The 21,222-nt window shown below is 48.7% G+C and overlaps 1 protein-coding gene across 4 annotated transcripts in view; it reads left to right on the forward strand.

The window, feature by feature from the left end:
* The window catches only part of LOC140403184 (dnaJ homolog subfamily B member 1-like), a 17,138-nt gene extending 548 nt beyond the window's left edge, over window positions 1-16,590 (forward strand). For 3 of the 4 annotated variants that reach the window (XM_072490917.1, XM_072490916.1, XM_072490919.1), the window contains exons 2-4: window positions 10,753-10,970; window positions 14,100-14,689; window positions 15,972-16,590. In XM_072490917.1, the coding sequence (XP_072347018.1) occupies window positions 10,760-10,970; window positions 14,100-14,689; window positions 15,972-16,202 (1,032 nt within the window). In that variant the 5' untranslated portion in view covers window positions 10,753-10,759 and the 3' untranslated portion in view covers window positions 16,203-16,590. Of the gene's footprint in view, window positions 1-5,939; window positions 6,228-10,752; window positions 10,971-14,099; window positions 14,690-15,971 lie in introns of those variants that run through there. The other variant, XM_072490918.1, reaches the window with a different exon arrangement.
* The last annotated feature ends 4,632 nt before the right edge of the window (window positions 16,591-21,222 follow it).

Genomic DNA, 21,222 nt, shown 5'->3' on the forward strand with positions numbered 1-21,222 from the left:
GAAGGTGGGCAGTGACGGAGGGGGGCATGGGGGGGAAGGGGGCAGTGACGGAGGGGGGGAAGTGGGCAGTGATGGAGGGTGGCAGTGACGGAAGGGGGCAGTGACGGAGGGGGGCAGGGGGAAGGGGGGCAGTGACGGGGGGGGAGGGAAGGGAGGGCAGTGACGGGGGGCAGGGGGGAAGGGGGCAGTGACGGAGGGGGGCGGGGGGAAGAGGGCAGGGGGGAAGGGGGCAGTGACGGAGGGGGGCGGGGGGGGAAGAGGCAGGGGGGAAGGGTGCAGTGACGGAGGGGGCAGTGGGGGGAAAGGGGCAGTGACGGAGGGGGGAAGGGGGCAGTGATGGAGGGGGGCGGGGGGGGAAGCGGGGTAGCGGAGGAGGGGGCAGTGAGGGAGGGAGGAGGGGGCAGTGAGGGAGGGGAGGAGGGGGGAAGGGGGGAAGGGGGCAGGGGGGGAAGGGGCAGGGGGGGAAGGGGGCAGGGGGGGAAGGGGGCAGGGGGGGAAGGGGGCAGGGGGGGAGGGTGAAGGGGGGCAGGGAGGGAGGGGGTGAAGGGGGCAGTGAGGGAGGGTGGGAAGGGGGCAGTGATGAGGGAGGCGGGGGGGAAGGGGGCAGTGAAGAGGGAAGGAGGGGGGAAGGGCGCAGTGAAGAGGGAAGGAGGGGGAGGGGGAAGGGGGCAGTGAAGGGGGGGGAAGGGGCAGTGAGGGGGTAAGGGCGGCAGTGAAGGGGAGGGCAGTGGGGGGGAGGGGGCAGGGGGGTAAGGGGTCAGTGAAGGAGGGGGGCAGGGGTCAGTGAGGGAGGGGGCAAGGGGGGCAGTGAGGGAGGGGGTAGGGGTGGAGGGGGCAGGGGTGAAGGGGGGGAGGGGGAGGCAGGGCAGTGAGGGAGGGGGCAAGGGGCAGTGAGGGAGGGGGTAGGGGTGGAGGGGCAGGGGTGGAGGGGGCAGGGGGCAGTGAGGGAGGGGGTAAGGGGCAGTGGGGGGGAGGGGGCAGTGAGGGGGTAAGGGGGCAGTGGGGGAGGGGGAGTGAGGGGGAGTGGGGGGGGGAGGGGAGTGGGGGGGGAGGGGGAGTGGGGGGGGAGGGGAGTGGGGGGTGAGAGGGAGAGGAGGTGTGCGTGCAGGGTGGGCGTGTGTGCGTGCGTGTGCGTGCGCAGGCGTCTGCGTCTGTGTGCGCCCCCCCCCCCCCACCCCCCCGGGGGGCTGTGTCTTGTCGTCGTCCCTGGGCTGTGTCCTGTTGAAAATGAATGAAAATCGCTTATTGTCACAAGTAGGCTTCAAATGAAGTTACTGTGAAAAGCCCCTAGTCGCCACATTCCAGAGCCTGTTCGGGGAGGCTGTTACGGGAATTGAACCGTGCTGCTGGCCTGTCTTGGTCTGCTTTCAAAGCCAGCGATTTAGCCCTGTGCTAAACAGCCCCCCCCCCCCGCCCCCCCCCCCACGGCTGTGTCCTGTCCCCCATCTACACTATTCCCTTATCGTCCATACGTCTATCCAATGACCATTTGAATGCCCTTAGTGTTGGCGAGTCCAGTACTGTTTGCAGGCAGGGCTTTCCACCTCCTTACTACTCTGAGTAAAGAACCTACCTCTGACATATGTCCTATATCTATCTCCCCTCAATTTAAAGCTATGTCCCCTCGTGCTAGACATCACCATCCGAGGAAAAAGGCTCTCACTGTCCACCCTATCCAATCCTCTGATCATCTTGTATGCCTCAATTAAGTCACCTCTTAACCTTCTTCTCTCTAATGAAAACAGCCTCAAGTCCCTCAGCCTTCCCTCATAAGATCTTCCCTCCATACCAGGCAACATTCTGGTAAATCTCCTCTGCGCTCTTTCCAATGCTTCCACATCCTTCCTATAATGCGGCGACCAGAATTGCACGCAATACTCCAAATGCGGCCGCACCAGAGTTTTGTACAGCTGCAACATGACCTCATGGCTCCGAAACTCAATCCCTCTACCAATAAAAGCTAACACACCGTACGCCTTCTTAACAACCCTCTCAACCTGGGTGGCAACTTTCAGGGATCTATGTACATGGACACCGAGATCTCTCTGCTCATCCACACTGCCAAGAATCTTACCATTAGCCCAGTACTCTGTCTTCCTGTTATTCCTTCCAAAATGCATCACCTCACACTTTTCTGCATTAAACTCCATTTGCCACCTCATCCCAGCGCTGCAGTTTATCTATGTCCCTCTGTAACTTGTAACATCCTTCCGCACTGTCCACAACTCCACCGACTTTAGTGTCATCTGCAAATTTACTCACTCATCCTTCTACGCCCTCCTCCAGGTCATTTATAAAAATGACAAACAGCAGTGGCCCCAAAACAGATCCTTGTGGTACACCACTAGTAACTGGACTCCAGTCTGAACACTTCCCATCAACCACCACCCTTTGTCTTCTTCCAGCTAGCCAGTTTCTCATCCAAACTGCTAAATCACCCTGAATCCCATGCCTCCGTATTTTCTGCAGTAGCCTACCGTGGGGAACCTTCTCACACGCTTTACTGAAATCCATATACACCACATCAACTGCTTTACCCTCATCCACCTGTTTGATCACCTTCTCAAAGAACTGTATAAGGTTTGTGAGGCACAACCTCCCCTTCACAAAACCGTGTTGACTATCTGGTTTCAAAATGGAGATAGATCGATATATTTCTGATTTTAAAACACTGGTTAAAGGGATATGGGGAACAGGTGGGGAGGTGGATTTAAGACCAGGAAGAGATCAGCCGTGATCGGATTGAAATGGTGGAGCAGGCTCAAAGGGCTGAATTGCCGACTTCTGCCCTAATTCTTATGTTCCTAACCGTTTCACACTAAAGGACAATGTAGCCTGGCCTATCCAACTAATCTGCACACCTTTGTACTGTGGGAGGAAACCAGAGCACTTGGAAGAAACCCACACAGACATGGGGAGAATGTGCAAACTCCACACAGCCACCCAAGGCCAGAATTATGCCCGGGTCCCCAGCGCTTTGCGACAGCAGTGCAATCCATCAGTTGTAGCTCATGAGTTTCCAGCACGGCCAATGATCCTTGGTGATGCAGGATAATGGGTCTGGATTGAAGAGTCCATGAACTGATGGTGAGAGAGGGACACAGAAAGAAAATATAGCAACTTTCAGAACCTCTGGATGTCCCAAAGCTCCTCACAGCAAAAGAGATACTTCTGTTTTGACAGAGGAAGAGCCTACCTTCTGGAACCTACCTCTTCTTTCACCTGAGGAAGGAGCAGTGCTCCGGAAGCTAGTGATTTGAAACAAACCTGTTGGACTTTAACCTGGCGTTGTAAGACTTCTTACTGTGCTCACCCCAGTCCAATGCCGGCATCTCCACATAATGGAGGAAGAGTGACAACCAATATGGGCACGCTAAACTCCAATAAACAACTGTGATGATGTTCAGATAGACTTTCTATTCATTCATGGGATGTGGCGCATTGCTGGCTGGGTCAGCATTTGTTGCCCATCCCTATTTGCCCTTGAACTGAATGTACTTTTAGAGTCAACCACATTGCTGTGGGTCTGGAGTCACACGTAGACCAGACCGGGTAAGGACGGCAGATTTCCTTCCCTAAAAGACAATAGTGGCGGCACGGGAGCACAGTAGTTAGCACTGCTGCCTCACAGCTGGGTCCTGTGGTCCAATCTGGCCTCACGTGACTGTCTGTGTGGAGTCTGCATCTTCTCCCCGTGTCTGCGTCTTCTCCCCGTGTCTGCGTGGAGTCTGCATCTTCTCCCCGTGTCTGCGTGGGTTTCCTCCGGGTGCTCCGGTTTCCTCCCACATTCCAAAGATGTGCAGGTTAGGTGCATTGGCCATGCTAAATTGCTCTTAGTGTTCAAAGGTTAGGTGGGGTTACTGGGTTATCAAGATGGTGTGGGCTTAAGTAGGGTGCTCTTTCAAGGGCCAGTGTAGACTCAATGGGCCGAATGGACTCTTTGCTGCACTGTAGATTCTATGATTCCCTTCGCTAAAGGACATTCGTGAACCAGATGGTTTATTTATGACAATGGTCAATGGTTTCATGGTCCTCATTAGACTTAAAATTCCAGACTTTTATTGAATTCAAATTTCACTTTGGTTCTCTGGACTAATTAGCCCAGTGTCCACCATCGCCTCCCTATCAATCCTGTTTTTGTACAATCATAGACTGCTTACAGCACAGACATTAGTTGAGGGATGGATATTGGCCAGGAGACGGGGAAAGAACTTCCCTTTTCCAAAAAAAAAAATCAAAAGAGTGACATCCATCTTTTACAGCCCCGTGACTCGTTTGAAAGACAGCTGACAGAAAGTGACATGTTGAACCAGATGTTCCAAATTTGAAGCAGAAATTCAGCAGAAAATCTTATCCACTTGATGTATATAGTTTGCTTGATTTGGCAATCAAGGTGATGATATTTGAAATGCTGACAATATAGGTAGATAACAATGAGAGAGTCGGGGTAGCTTCTGAAAGTTGATGGGCTGAACCGTCCTTTTTCTCATCCAGACATTCCTTCCTATCCGGTTATAATTAGAAGGCTGAGTACAACTCTGCAGTTGGGCTCTTTCTGTGCATGCATTCTATTCTACCGGGAGCCAAACCCCATTTCCTTATTGAATTAAACATTTTTATTTTTCCTTCCTCTGATGCTACAACAACAACTTGTTTAAATAGTGCCTTTATCAGAGTAACAAGCCCCATGGGGCTCAGTACTCCACAGGAACGTAATCAGATAATATTTGACATTGCGTTACATGAGGATATACCAGGACAGGTGGGTTTGAAATAGCAGCGAGAAAGATTTCGGTGGGGGGGAGCCAGAACCTTGGGCCCATGCAGCTGAAGACATTGCAGCGAAATTGAGGAACAAAGGCCTTGGGGGTGTGCAGGAGTCTGGAACCTCCGGCCTGTGTAAATTAATTATTCACTGGTGTGGTCAGACTTCTATTTGTTGTTGTCTATTCTCAAGCTGGCAGCATCGTTGGCAGGCGGAGCCTTCGCTGCCCATTCCTAACTGCCCCTTGAGAAGGTGGTGCTGAGTTACCTTGAACCGCTGAAGTCCAGGTGGTGTAGGTACACCCACTGTGCTGTTAGGGAGGGAGTTCCATGATTTTGACCGGTGACAGTGAAGGAATGGCGGATATATTTCCAAGTCAGGGTGGTGAGTGACTTGGATTGGAACTTGGTGGTGCCATGGTCCTACCAGGTTTGGGTGGGTGCGAGTTTGGCACTAACTCTCAAGAGGAACCTTGGTGTGTTGCTGCAGCCTCTCTTGTGCTGGAGGGAGTGGATGTGTAGGGTGCTGCATGGGGTGCCAGGTTGCATTGTTCGGGTCGGTGTTGAGCCTCGAGTGGTCTTGTCCAAATCGCTGTTTGACCTTCTTTCCACAATAAATTGTTGTCAAAGTTTCAGCTAATTCTTGTTTCGAGGTAAAGGGTGTTTCATAATCTGCCTGTTGAAGTAGGTAAACTTGTACGAATTAATGTCCCTTTCTATTATGCGTGCAGTACAGTTGCTGTTGCTTCACAGCGCCAGGGTCCCAGGTTTGATTCCCGGCTCCGGCTTGGGTCACTGTCTATGCGGAGTCTGCACGTTCTCCCCGTGTCTGCGTGGGTTTCCTCCGGGTGCTCCGGTTTTCTCCCACAAATCCTGAAAGACGTGCTTGTTAGGTGAATTGGACATTCTGAATTCTCCCTCTGCGTACCCGAACAGGCGTACCCAGAGTGTCGCGACTGGGGGATTTTCACAGAACTTCATTGCAGTGTTAATGTAAGCCTACTTGTGGGGTGAAAATAGAGTAAAAGATAAGAGTCTTTGTTTCAGGTGGTTGTTTCTGTCCTTCAAACCAGGCTTTCAGGTCGAGATTTCTGCTTTCCAGTCTGTAATGGTTGTCACTGTAGATTCATTCAGATCTCTGCAGTTTCAGAAATACGGCGGCTCACAGCATTTCTGGAGATAACGTGAGGGAGAGAAGAAAGCAGGTCCTTGTTTGTGTGACCAGGTCTCCAGTCTGTTTCCCTTGGCTCTCTGGAAATCATCCTGCTCGGGCACTATCCAATCGCCATCTGTTACCGAGCAGAATGCAGCCTATTGGCCAATTCGTTGGCTGCCAGCCAACCAATCCAATCGGGTCCCATCCCATCTCTCGGGTGCCACAGAGTCCGAGTTCTGGAGCTAGCACCATATACTGTGTTGCAACTTTTTGAATTCTTCATTCCGCCTGCTGCTTTGACTTCAAGGTACATGTCCATTAAGCATCCGTGGGTTAAAATTATAACAGCAAAAATAAAGGGGGAATAAGGGAATCGACAGCAAGGGCCTTTACACCAGACGAAACAAGCAATGACCTTGCGGAGCCAGCATTTACTGTCCATCCCTAATTGCCCTTGAACCGAGTGGTTTGCTCGGCCATCTGAGGGACGCTTCAAGAGTCAACCACGTTGCTGTGGGCCTGGAGCCACATGTAGCCCAGACCAGGTGGCAGATTTCCTTTTCTGTGACCCCCAGATGGGTTTTTAGGACAATCGGCAGAATTTTAATTCCAGATTTTTATTGAATTCAAATTTCGCCACCTGCCGTGGCAGGATTCGAACCTGGGTCCCCAGAGCATTACCCTGGGTCTCTGGATGACTAGTCCAGCGACAATAACTACACCACCGCACCCCACTGATGGAGTGACATATAGTTCATTGATTATTTGACTTGCTGACTAACTTTGGAGCATCATTTGAATTGGTGAATAATTGAGAGGTCCGTGTATTTCGTCTATGGCGAGTTTTACCCTTGTGCTCTGATGGATGCAAAGTATTTGGTGACCGTTTCCAAACATTCTGTGTGGGGCGTTTCTTGCAAATATTGGCACGCTCCATCTTAAATCTCCGAAAGGGTGTCAGACTGCAGAAGGGAAGTAACAGCGCTGTAGTTGCTGACACTATTAGTTAGCGGTGCATTTTAAAAATGATAAATTCTTCGCGTTACCAAGAACTTGTGGCCTGCAAGACTTTTTGATGTCAGAATGCCAGGTGGAGAAGTTGGTTGCTGAACTCCCTAGACTGGCCCAAGTACCGCTGGTATTCAGATCCATAAGATTAGATCAGATAGTAAATTACTGAACACCAGATAGTTAAATTTCCTTTGACCCACAACCCCAGAGACTGCTTTCATCTGATTTTTACACACATACATTTTTAGTTAGCACAGGCAACACTGAACCTTGACCCCCGAATGATTACAGGTTACAACACGAGAGCAGATCATTCAGCCGAAACAGTACATGTTGGCTGTGTTCTGCCCTGGAAATACACAGCTCCTAATGATATTCACCTAGCCGTTTCACATCTCTTTAACCTCTTTCTCTGTTCACCTCAACCCAGTCTTAAACATTGGTTTTCCTGAATGCCATTTACACACACCCTGACGCAATTATCCTATGGCCATTAACATGCACTAACTCTTTAAATTCTTGTGTGTAACATTGAGGCGATCATTGAGACGATGGTGCAATAATCCTGGGTTAGTGTGTGTATATATCTGCTGCAGTGATGTTTTTAGAAAAATCCTGGTTTAAAAGACAGGCAGATATTGTGGCTACAGAAGGGGTAATTAAGACATCTCAAAAATGAGATCATTCTTATTTCCAACCATGGTTGTGCGTAAAAGGACAATGATTTCTGGGGAGTAGATAATTGGAGACATTGTTTAAACTAGTTTTTTCCCCCAATTCGGGGACAATTTTGTGTGGCCAATCCACCTAGCCTGCACATCTTTTGGGTTGTGCGGGTGAGACCCATGCAGACATGGGCAGAATGTGCAAACTCCACATGGGCAGTGACCCAGGCCGTGAGGCAGCAGTGCTAACAGTAAAGGGTTTGCCAGATATTTTCTGCTTTCAGAGCAATAGAGCAGTTATTTCACTTCCAAGGGCTAAACATTCTGCTAAATTCTCTTGGAACGCATCACGTAGGAACCAATCACTGACCATTGTCAGGCAGAACTGTCCCTGGCCAATCCACCGGTCGCCAGTTAACCCATCGAACCAATTTTCTCCAAAGCTGGTTCCTAAGATCCACTCGGTGCAGAGGAGTCTGGTTTCTCCTCTCAAAATCTGGGAACGTTATTCTGGCAAGCAGGCTGCTTCAACATTTAATCTGCTGCTTAAAGGCACATGCCGATTATGAGTCCACGGACCGAAATAATAATTAACGAATTGGGAACAAAGTAAATAAACAGGAAGGTGTTTACTGAGCCTGGTTGTCGGGCAGTATGAGTGATTATAGATTATTTTATGAACTAGCAGCTAGGCAGCAACTAATTTTAGAGGACTGCTTTTAAAAAACCAAAAACCCAGTCCACAGCTTGCCTGGTGAACCACCAGAGGGGAGTGAGGCAAGTTTTTAATTATCAGTGTATAGGCAGATGACAAAAGCAGTTTCCTTTCTGGAGGTTTTCAGAGTGGAATTAAAGTTAGTGTTTGTGGTTTACCCTGTCCAACTCGAGCATTTCTAGAATGGTTGGAGGGCAGCACGGTGGCACAGGCGTTAGCATGGCTGCTCTCAGGCCAGGGACCGGGTTCAATTCCGGCCTTGGGTGACTGTGCGGAGTCTGCACGTTCTCCGCTGTGTCTGCGCGAGTTTCCTCCCGGGTGCTCCGGTTTCCTCCCACAGTTCAAAGATGTGCAGGTTAGGTGGGGTTACGGGGATAGGGCAAGGGAGCGGGTCTAGGTGGGGTGCTCTTTTGTAGGGTTGCTCAGACTCGATCGGCCGAATGATCTGCAGGGATTCTATGATTTCTACGTTTAAAGAGAGCAAGATTATTGTCCGATCAGTATGGTGTTTGTGCTTTCCATTTACCCTGAACTCTCTGTTTTGAAGACTGAAATAAAATCTGGCAATCTGAAATTAAAAACAGAATTCTGGAAAAACGTCTGTGAAGGGAGAAACATAGTTGGTTTCAAGTCCGTGTAACTGTTCTTTTTTTCTTTTTTTAAAATAAATTGAGAGTACCCAATTCATTTTTTCCAATTAAGGGGCAATTTAGCGTGGCCAATCCACCTACCCTGCACATCTTTGGGTTGTGGGGGCGAAACCCACGCAAACACGGGGAGAATGTGCAAACTCCACACGGACAGTGACACAGAGCCGGGATTCGAACCTGGGATCTCGGCGCCGTGAGTGTTCTTCAGATCTCTGGACTCATGTTTTTCCTCTACATAGATGCTGCCAGACCTGTGGAGTTTTCCCGTTGCATTGTTTGTGTTGTGGTTGGGGGGTGGATAGAAACTATGGTGATCCGATAGAGAGCAAGAGCAACTGGAAAAACTGCAAAAAGATTTGCAAGAATTACATCAAAACTGAGTGGGTTTTTGCTATTGGGAGTGATTTGAACAAGCTGGGGCTCTAGTAGGCAGAAGTTGGGAGTGGGTGGGGATTGACTTAATTGAGGTCTTTAGAATGATGGGGGCTAATAGTGTAGATATGGAGCTTTATTTGTCGGGGATCATAGAATCCCTAAGGTACAAAATGAGACCATTCGAAAGGGCACTCTACCCATGTCGTCGTCCCCCCGGACCACCTCGCCCTATCCCTGTAACCATATAACCTAACCTGTACATCCCTCAACACTAAGGGGCAATTTTTCATGGCCTAACCACCTATCCATCACAGCTTGCACCTTCCCAATATATTCATAGAATTTACAGTGCAGAAAGAGACCATTTGGCCCATTGGGTCTGCTTCGGCCCTTGGAAGGAGCACCCTACCTAAGCCCACACCTCCACCTTATCCCAGTAACCCCACCAAACCATTGTTTTTTGGACACTAAGGGCAATTAGCATGGCTAATTCACCTAACCTCCGCATCTTTGGACTGTGGGAGGAAACCGGAGCACCCGGAGGAAACCCACGCACACACTGGGAGAACGTGCTGACTCCGCACAGTCACCCAAGCGGGGAATCGAGCCTGGGACCCTGGAGCTGTGAAGCAACTGCGCTAACCACTGTGCTACCGTGCCATCCATATTGCTGGGGCTGGAGCTGAATCAGGCAGACCGGAAGCTCCGAGATTTGATTCCTGTATTACCGGAGTTGAACCGGAGACAACAGCAAGAGACTACAGTTCACCTGAGAATGCTGAAGTTGTTTTGAAGTGTAGTGACTATTGTAATGTCGGAAACGTGGAGGCAGTTTGCACTCGACAAAATCCCATAATCGGCAATGTGAGGGTTAAATATTGGCCAGCTCTTGAGGCAGCACAGTGGTTAGCACTCTTGCTTCACAGCATCAGGTCACAGGTTCGATTACCGGCTTGGGTCACTGTGGGGAGTGCAATTTCTCCCCGTGTCTGCGTGGGCTCCGGTTTCCGCCCACAATCCCGAAAGACATGCTGTTAGGTGAATTGGACGTTCTGAATTCTCCCTCGGTGTACCCGAACAGGCGCCGGAGTGTGGTGACTAGGGGATCAGCACATCTGGACTGGACTTGAGCACCAGTCCAGTTATGTCTCCGATCTCGAGTGGGAATTGAACCCATGACCGACTGACTCAGGTGTGGTTGCTACCGAGCCGTAGTTGAGGCCTGCCTAACCTCGCTCGCCATCTCTGCTTGCGTATAATGAAAATGCTATATTGATCGGGAGCAAGTTGGCATATGGAACTGAACCCCGTTTTGTTTGACTGTCTAGGTGGAGGGGTGAAGTGGATGAGATGTTACTGTAGTGCTGAGCGCCAACCTTGACTGAAGGACAAACTTAACTCTCTTTTTTATTTTAGGTAGAAAATGGGGAAGGATTATTATAAAATCCTGGGCATTAATAAAGGAACAGCGGAAGAAGATATCAAGAAGGCATATAGGAAGCTAGCCCTTAAATACCACCCTGACAAGAACAAATCTCCAGATGCAGAGGATAAATTCAAAGAAATTGCTGAGGCTTATGATGTTCTGAGTGACCCCAAGAAACGGGAAATCTATGACCAATTTGGAGAGGAAGGTAAGCAAGAATTTAATTGCGGCCTGAATGATCCAGTTTGTATGGTGCTGTCTGATCCATTTGGACTCTAGTTACATTAGAACTAGTTACCGATTGATTTGATTTATTGTCACATATACCGAAGTACAATGAAAAATATTTTTCTGCGGCCAAGGGAACGTACACAAGTACGTACACAGCAGACAAAAAAAGAATAATCGACAGAGTACATTGACAAATAGTACATCGACAAAGTGATTGGTTACAGTGCGGAACAAGGGGCCAAACAAAGCAAATACATGAGCAAGAGCAGCATAGGGCGTGGTGAATAGTGTTCAAGCAGGGAACAGATCTATCAGAGAGGGAGTCGTTGAGTCTAGAAGCTGTGGGGAAGAAGCTGTTCCTATGCAAGGATGTGCGGGTCTTCAGACTTCTGGATCTTCTGCCTGAGCAGAAATGACATTGCTTAATAGCAGCTGGTGATCAGGGATCTGATACATTTCAGGTTGAAGAGATCCACTGTGGATCGCAGATGGCTGCCCTTTAATTGAGACTTGAACCTACAACATTTCTTGGGGTTTGATCAGGAGACATTCTAGTTCATAGACAGCGGCCAATACTTGGATTGGATAGATTATTGGGAGCTGTGAAACCAGCAGTCATTTCATCTATCTCCTCTGTCCTTACTGACCTGCATTTGACTCCCGGTCCAACAAAGCATCATTTTTTGGAATTCTCATTCTTTTGTGTTCTAATTCATCCGTAACTCGGTAACCTCCTCTGGCCTACAACTCTGTGATCCCGGGTTCCTCCCAATTCTGGCCCTTTAGGCATCCCCAATTTTCCATTATTGGGCACTGTGCCTTCAGCGAGAGTGTTTCATCGGCTCTCGAGCACTTCCGGATATCCCGAGGGTGCGAAAGTCCCTATTTAAATGCGGTTTCTTTCTTTGACCCCTTTTCCCAGCTCCGGAATGGGCATAACCAAAGCTCTGAATGTCGCACTGGCTGAGATCAGCTAGCTTGACCAGTTGACCTGAAGTCAAACCTTCAACGTTCCTGCTCTCTGACGTTCTGGCATCACAAGTGTTACTTCTGACCACTCAGCTGTTGAGTGAGTTATTCATTGGCTCTGTCCCCATCAGCCTCTCTCTGAAAGGCCTTTCTTTTCATTGATGGATGCTGATGAATCAGTTTGCCCAGGCTGGTCAGCACTTGGAAACAAAAAGAAGCTATTTCCTTGTTTCAGGGAAGGTTCTGGGCCACAGCAGCTGAGTGTGTGAATAGCTCCCCTCCCCGCCCACAGTAATATTCCTTATCCTAATCCGTCTCCCTGGGTGGGAAGTTGTGTTTCACTCGAGCTCTGACATTGTTACTGTGCAGTAGGGAGCAGCCGTGTGAGAATGTGGTCCCTGTGCCTGTTCAGTGAGCACTGCCTGACCTGATACAGCGGTGGCGCTAATAGCAACTACTAGGGAAGATGGGAGAAAAGAGTATTCAGCCCCTCGAGCCCATTCTGCCATTCACTTCAATCGTGGTTGATCTGTATCTGGACTCCATTTATCTGCTTTGGTTTTATATCCTGAACATAAATTTCTTACTCAACTGTGATTTTTTTTCCCCTCCAATTGGCCCCATTCTCCCCGCCCCCCCACCCCACACAAAATTTCCCTTTTTGTGTGAAGCCCTGATGTCGCCCCTGAACAGCCTAGCTTTACTTGATGTGGTGATGTGCTGTATTGTATACACGCTGGAAAGTGCTTCTGGACATTGAGTGACGGTGTCCCCTGGTCGAATAGCTTGGCTAGGCCAACAAGGAAGAAATGAGTAGCTGGTTGTTGCTTCTGGAGCTATGTTTCAACAAGACCCCCTCGCCCAAAGAGGAGGGTAGGGAAAGACAATGGGTACCGTCTGAAACACATTCTAAATTGAAGGACAATAATCGGATCTACACTATCTTTACCATCACATTCCTGACCACCAGCTGATACTAAATGTGGCCGTATCTGTTAACTATTGTGATGTAACTTTGAGTCCAAAGGTTCAGCAGCACCATCTAAACGGGGGGTCCTTCAAGGCCAGACAACACGCTCCTTTTCACTCTATCATCTCATACACTGGTTACCCTGTTTGTGTGGCTTAGAGTTTTTCTTAATGCTCAATTATGGTTAATTTTACAATAAGAAATCCGAGTTTTGGTGTGTTCAAGCAGTAATTACAAATGATTGGCAATTTAACTTAGTCCCGGGACTTCTGCGTACACATGAGCCATCTTGACCAAAGCTCAGGGCAGACACACTGCTCTCCAGTCTAGTATCTACTCTAAGCCACAGGTTATCTATCTTCGTTTTATTAAATTTTAGTAATTGCAGAGATAAAATACTGGAAGTGTTCTGTGTTCTCCAGCCTTGCCTTTGTTACCTCCCGGACTTGATTATCCCAATGTTCTCTCCACCTTTCATAACCCTGATCTGCCTCTGGAACACTGCTCACCATGCACCCTTGTGCTTGCTATCTACATTGGCTCCCCAGTCCGGCACTTCTCGTTTTGAAGTCTCACCCCTGTGCTCAAATCCCTTCGCAGCCACACCTTCCCCCTATCTCTGCGTTACTCCTTCAGCCTTGCAATCTTCCAAGAACTCTTGCGTGTTCCTCCAACCCCCTGCACTCTTGCCCATCTCTGATTTTTCTTTTCTTCCCACAGTTGGTGGGTGTGTCTCCATCTGTCTCGGCCCCGAGTTGCGGAATTCACTCCCTAAACCTCTGTCACTCATTGGAACTGTGTTAAGACGTGCTTTAAAACCTGCACGTTAATCCAAGCTTTCAGCCACCCAGATCTCCTTGGGTCACTGTCAGTATTTGCTTCCTGTGATGTCCCTCGGGCCGTTTTTCTTTTATTGGTGGTTTTCTGTGGGCAGCAATTGCTGAACTCGATATGCAGTCCGTGGCAATTGATCAACTTTGCATTTTCCAAAGCGCGCGCCCCTCCCCCACTACCACCACCGACTCTGCATTTGGACATACTGTTGACCTGTGTTGAATGAATTCGGTGAATTCACCATCTCGATAGCATGAGAATATCACTGTTGTGTCGATTCTGGTTGTTAAACAAATCTTCAATTTCCACCCCACCCCCCCTTTTCTGTTTTAGGGTTGAAAGGAGGTGGATCTGCAGGCCCCAATGGCCCCAATTTCCAGTACACATTCCACGGGGACCCCCATGCAGTCTTTGCAGAGTTTTTTGGCGGGAGGAACCCATTCGACATATTCTTCGGGCAAAGGAACGGTGAGGAAGACATGGATATCGACGACGATCCCCTGAGCTCCTTCAGCGGATTCAACATGGGTGGAATGGGAGGCATGGGTGGTATGGGCAACATGGGCAACATGTCGGGGTTTCACCGAACGCGGGGGGCCGCCAGGAAGCAGGACCCGCCCGTCACCCACGACCTGAAGGTCTCCCTGGAGGAGGTCTTTAGCGGCTGCACCAAGAAGATGAAGATCCGGCGGAAGCGGCTAAACCCTGACCGGCACACGTCACGGCAGGAGGACACCATTCTCGCCATCGAGATCAAGAAGGGTTGGAAGGAGGGGACAAAGATCACCTTCCCAAAGGAAGGGGACGAAACTGCCAACAACATTCCCGCGGATATTATCTTCGTGCTAAAGGACAAGCCACACCCAGTCTTCAAAAGGAACGGGTCCGATATCCTCTATCAGGCGAAGATCAGCCTCCGAGAGGTACCTGCTCCCCCTTTTTTTAAATCTATAATATGTGTGGTGTTGCCATCAGGAGTGTGTCGGGGGTGCGGAGGGGATGGTTCCCATGTTTGTGAGATTCCAGTGGAACTGCTCAGCGCAGGCGAAGGGGAGATGTAATTGAGGTGTTCACAACAAAGGACTTTTGACTCTGGTAAGAAAAGGATGAACTTGTTTGTTCCCACTGGCGAGAGGGGGGTTAATCCGAGGGGCAAAATAAACGTGGGCAGGTGGCAATATATTTTAATGCCGCGTGTTATGATCTGGAACGTACTGCTTGAAAGGAGGGTGGAGGCAGATTCGATGGTAACTTGCAAAAAGGGAATTGGGTAAATATTGAGCATTGATTGGGCTATGGGGAAGGAGCAGAGGCTCCGGGTCTACTTGGACAGCTGTGTCAGGCAGCTGGTTTGAGGCATGATGGATGGAATCATCTCTGATGTGCTGAATTATTCTTCAATTTTGTTTTGAAACAAATTGGTTTTAGAATGCTTGTCCTTTCCCCACCTTCTCCAGCCCTCTAGCTCTCTCCGATCGCTGTTTTCTTCCAATTTTGACCTTTTGGGCAACACTGACTTTCATTGTTGGATCACTAGCGGCCGTGTCCTCAGCTGCCTACCTCCTAAGCTCTTGAAGCGTCCTCCTCCTTCTTCTCTCTCTCTCTCTCTCTCTCTCTCTCTCTCTCTCTCTCTCTCTCTCTCTCTCTCTCTCTCTCTCTCTTCCCCCCCCCGAACCTGCCTGCCTCTACCACAGCCTGCTTGAAGATGTCCCTTGCAACCCACCTCTCTGATCGTATGCCCTAACATCTGAGTTATCATAGAATCCCTACAGTGCAACAGAAGGCTATTCGGCCCATCGAGTCTGCACCGACCCTCTGAAACAGCACCCCACACCCTATCCCCGTAACCTCACCTGACCTTTTGGGGACACGAGGGGAAATTCTATCCACCTAACCTGCACAACTTTGGCGGGGAAACCGGAGCACCCGGAGGAAACCCATGCAGACACTGGGAGAACGTGCAGACTCCACACACAGTCACCCAAGGCTGGAATTGAACCCTGGACCCTGGCGCTGTGAAGCAGCAGTGCTAACCACTGTGCTGCCATATCTGGGTAACTGTCAGCTTTCTGTCTTGGCAACTTGCGATGTCTTACTATGTTGTCTCAATAGATTGTTGGGAGGCTGTTGATGTGTCATACCCTTGACGGAAGCCAGGTAGCTGCCGTCACTTTACTAACCCGAATATTCCTCTTGGTTGTCTAGGCACTATGCGGCTGCACATTATCTATACCGACCCTGGATAAGAAAACCCACATGATGGCTTTCAAGGATGTCATTCAGCCAGGCTCCCAGAGAAGGATAGCGTCAGAAGGACTGCCACTGCCAAAACAGCCGGACCGGCGCGGTGATTTGGTGATCGAATTTCACGTGCGTTTTCCCGAATCGCTGTCCAGCCCGACGAAGGATAAGCTCAAGGAACTCCTGCCACTGTAACCTTGAGTCCAGTGATCCGTGGGATGGGGATGGAAAGAGAAAGATTGTATTTTAATGGACTGTAAATTCTAGGCTGTGGTCCTAAAGTAGTCATCCAACTTGGACATTTACTGTTGAGCAAGTTGCTTAATGGGTTTTTAAAAAAATAAACATCTATATTCCAGTCTTTACAAAATTGCAAGCTGTTGGTACACAGATTATACCTTCAGAACACCGCAGCTTCATCTGCTCAATCCTGTTTGTTCTGTTGTTCAGTGTAAATAATGCATTCATTTGGAACCAAAAATAATATGCGACATAAATAGTATTGACCATTCTATTCAAAAGTTGTCTGTAACTCATTACCTCTTTGCTAAAACAATAAATTGTTTTTCTTCATTTTCTCAAACTATTTCAGCGATTCTCAGTACTGTCCCACAGTTCATAACCAAAAGAAAATTGGACGTTTCTCATTTTCTAGTTAATGAAGTGGTTGTGAACGCTCTTTTTCTTTTCTTAATTAGTACACTTTATTGTCACAAATTGGCTTCCATTAACACTGCAATGACGTTACTGTGAAAATCCCCTAGTCGCCACATTCCGGCGCCTGTTCGGGTACACCGAGGGAGAATTCAGAATGTCCAATTCACCTAACAGCACGTCTTTCGGGACTTGTGGGAGGAAACCGGAGCGCCCGGAGGAAACCCACGCAGACACGGGGAGAACGTGCAGACTCCGTACAGACAGTGACCCAAACTGGGAGTAGAACCCTGGAGCTGTGAAGCAACAGTGCTAACCACTGTGCTACCGTGCTTTGGACTGCTGCAGTTCCTGTGGCGAATGTGTGCTGTCAGGGAGGGTTTGATCCAATGGCTGAGAATAATGACTGATTCACAGCCAAGTCTCACAATGTGTCATCGAACGGATGTGGTAGGTTCTCTTCTCCCCCCGCCCCCCCTTCCCATCTTCTGCTGCTCCTGACCTTCCAGAGGTTGGAGGTTGTGGGTTTGTAAGGTGCTCTCAAAGGCAGGTTGCTGCAATGCATCCCTGTTCTGTGCGACACACTACAGGCAGGGTGTACCAGCCACAGAGGGAGTAGCAACTTTGAGTCTTGTTGGACCAGCAGGCAAGTGGAGAGCATTCCATCGCATTCCTGGCCTACAGGTGTTAGAAGTTCAGGAGGTTACTTACACCGACAGTCCAAAGATGTGCAGGTTCAGTGGATTGGCCATGATAAATTGCAGTGACCAAAAAGGTTAGGAGGGGTTATTGGGTCACGGGGATAGGGTGGAAGTGAGGGCTTAAGTGGGTCGGTGCAGACTCGATGGGCCGAATGGTCTTCTGCACTGTTGTATGTTCTATGAAATCTTTTTTCTCTAAACGAAAGGAAGAACTTGTGTTTGGTATTACAGAGAGATATGGCTGCCAATTCTCAGGCAGTGAGATCTTAAAAACAGACTATGTGTTCAGGGGTGGTGGTGAAAGAGGTATTTAGCAAGAGTTTTGCTGACTGGGTTTACTGCTTCAGGGGAACTGTGCGTGCGATCTTCTGTTATTTCCTGGGCGTTGCTGGCAAAGTCAGCACTCTGTTGCCCATTCCTAATTGTCCCTCGACTGAGTGGCTTGCCAGGCCATTTCGGACGGTAGTCGAGAGTCAACCACGTTGCTCTTGGCCAGGAGTCACAGGTCGGCCAGACCAGTTAAGGACGGCAGATTTCTTCTTGTCCTGAAGGATGTTGGTAATTTTTAAAACCATCGATGATAGTTTTTGTGGTCCCCGTTTGCTGAGGCTAGCTTCATGTTCCAGATTTGTTAACGTGGAACTGCACTGGCTGCCGTGGTGGAATTGGAACCCAGTGCCCCCAAAGCTTTAGCCTAGGCCTCTGGATTACTAGCCCATAGCTTCCCTGGGAAACTAGGGAAGGGCAATAATGCAGTGTCACTGGAAATATCAGTTTTGAAAGTGGTTTGCCCAACCTCCACGGTTTGTGAGAGTGGAAGCTAACTAAATGCATTTCTTCGCAAATTCACATTGACAATGGTTGGTTTGAGAAGTGATTTGGACATCAGTCCAGTCCCGTGTATCTTCGAGGAACTAAGGGACACTGGCATGTATCGATTTCTGCTGGAGTAATAGTGTTAATTACTTCCAGAATGAAAGAGGGAGTCTGCAATTACATATCGCTCGTACTAATTAATGTTTCTACTTCCTTTCTCCTGATCTATTGAAATTTATAAATTTCCACAAGTAAACTGGGTTTTAAATCCGCCAAATTACAGCAACTTTACTCTGCTGGCTGACTCGTCTAATCAATGGTGGATTATCCAGGATTAGTGCAATACTTGAACACGGTGTTAAATGTTTGACGGGTGACACTGAATACTCAATGTTACATGAGCCTCCTTGAAATAAGCTATCCTGTTCAGTGCTGGCACTCGAACCTGTCAGTATTTTCAGCCTTGTCTGCAGACACTTGCCCATTCGTGATGGGAGACAGATGGTTTATACAAAATGAACCACTGCATAAATGGGGACTGCAATGCAACGTAACCGAGAGATTTCAGGTGGTACAAGTTTAATTTTGCAAGCTCACCCACAAATAGAACATAGAAAATACAGCACAGAACAGGTCCTTTGGCCCACGATGTTGAGCCGAACCCTTGTCCTAGATTAATCATAGATTATCATAGAATTTACAGTGCAGAAGGAGGCCATTCGGCCCATCGAGTCTGCACCGGCTCTTGGAAAGAGCACCCTACCCACGGTCAACACCTCCACCCTATCCCCACAACCCAGTAACCCCACCCAACACTAAGGGCACAATTGGACACTAAGGACAATTTATCATGGCCAATCCACCTAACCTGCACGTCTGGACTGGGAGGAAACCGGAGCACCCGGAGGAAACCCACGCACACACGGGAGAACGCGCAGACTCCGCACAGACAGTGACCCTAGCCGGAATTGAACCTGGGACGCTGGAGCTGTGAAGCAATTGTGCTATCCACAATGCTACCGTGCTGCCCTTAAGAACAAATTAATCTACACTATATCATTCTACCGTAATCCATGTACCTATCCAATAGCTTCTTGAAGGTCCTTAATTTTCCGACTCAACTACTTCCACAGGCAGTGCATTCCATGCCCCCACTACTCTCTGGGTAAAGAACCTACCTCTGACATCCCCCCTAAATCTTCTACCATTCACCATAAATTTATGTCCCCTTGTAATGGTTTGTTCCACCTGGGGAACAAGTCTCCTACTGTCTACTCTATCTATTCCCCTGATCATCTTATAAACCTCTATCAAGTTGCCCCTCATCCTTCTCCGTTCTAATGAGAAAAGTCCTAGCACCCTCAACCTTTCCTCGTAAGACCTACTCTCCATTCCAGGCAACATCCTGGTAAATCTCCTTTGCACCTTTTCCAAAGCTTCCACATCCTTCCTAAAATGAGGTGACCAGAACTGTACACAGTACTCCAAATGTGGCCTTACCAAGGTTTTGTACAGCTGCATCATCACCTCAAGGCTCTTAAATTCAATCCCTCTGTTAATGAACGCTAGCACACCGTAGGCCTTCACAGCTCTATCCACTTGAGTGGCAACTTTCAAAGATGTATGAACATAGACTCCAAGATCTCTCTGCTCCTCCACATTGCCAAGAACCCTACCGTTAACCCTGTATTCCGCATTCATATATGTCCTTCCAAAATGGACAACCTCACACTTTTCAGGGTTAAACTCCATCTGCCACTTCTCAGCCCAGCTCTGTATCCTATCTATGTCTCTTTGCAGCCGACAACAGCCCTCCTCACTCTCCACAACTCCACCAATCTTTGTATCGTCTGCAAATTTCCTGACCCATCCCCCTCATCTCCCTCATCCAAGTCATTAATGAAAATCACAAACAGCAGAGGACCCAGAACTGATCCCTGCTTATGCCACTGGTAACTGGGATCCAGGCTGAATATTTGCCATCCACCACCACCACTCTCTGACTTCTATCGGTTAGACAGTTTGTTATCCAACTGGCCAAATTTCCCACTATCCCATGCCTCCTTACTTTCTGCATAAGCCTACCATGGGGAACCTTATCAAATGCCTTACTAAAATCCATGTACACTACATCCACTGCTTTACCTTCATCCACATGCTTGGTCACGTCAAAGAATTCAATAAGACTTGTAAGGCAAGACCTACCCCTCACAAATCCGTGCTGACTATCCCTAATCAAGCAGTGTCTTTCCAGATGCTCAGAAATCCTATCCCTCAGTACCCTTTCCATTACTTTACCTAGCACCGAAGTAAGACTAACTGGCCTGTAATTCCCAGGGTTATCCCTATTCCCTTTTTTGAACAGGGGCACGACATTCACCACTCTCCAATCCCCTGGTACCACCCCTATTGATAGTGAGGACGAAAAGATCATTGCCAACGGCTCTTCAATTTCATCTCTTGCTTCCCATAGAATCCTAGGATATATCCCCTCAGGCCCGGGGGACTTGTCTATCCTCAAGTTTTTCAAAATACCCAGCACATCTTCCTTCCCAACAAGTATTTCCTCGAGCGTACCAGTCTGTTTCACATTGTCCTCTCCAACAATATGGCCCCTCTCATTTGTAAATACTGAAGAAAAGTACTCGTTCAAGACCTCTCCAACCTCTTCAGACTCAATACACAATCTCCCGCTACTTGCCCTCGCTCTAGTCATTCTCATATTTCTCACATATGTGTAAAAGGCCTTGGGATTTTCCTTGATCCACTCCGCCAAAGATTTTTCATGCCCTCTCTTAGCTCTCCTAAACCCTTTCTTCAGTTCCCTCCTGGCTATCTTGTATCCCTCCAGCGCCTGTCTGAACCTTGTTTCCTCAGCCTTACATAAGTCTCCTTCTCCCTCTTAACAAGACATTCAACCTCTTGTCAACCATGGTTCCCTCACTCGACCATCTCTTCCCTGCCTGACAGGGACATACATATCAAGGACACGTAGTACTTGTTCCTTGAACAAGTTCCACATTTCACTTGTGTCCTTCCCTGAC

This window comes from Scyliorhinus torazame, chromosome 27, assembly GCF_047496885.1.
Source record: "Scyliorhinus torazame isolate Kashiwa2021f chromosome 27, sScyTor2.1, whole genome shotgun sequence".
Lineage (NCBI taxonomy): Eukaryota > Metazoa > Chordata > Chondrichthyes > Carcharhiniformes > Scyliorhinidae > Scyliorhinus > Scyliorhinus torazame.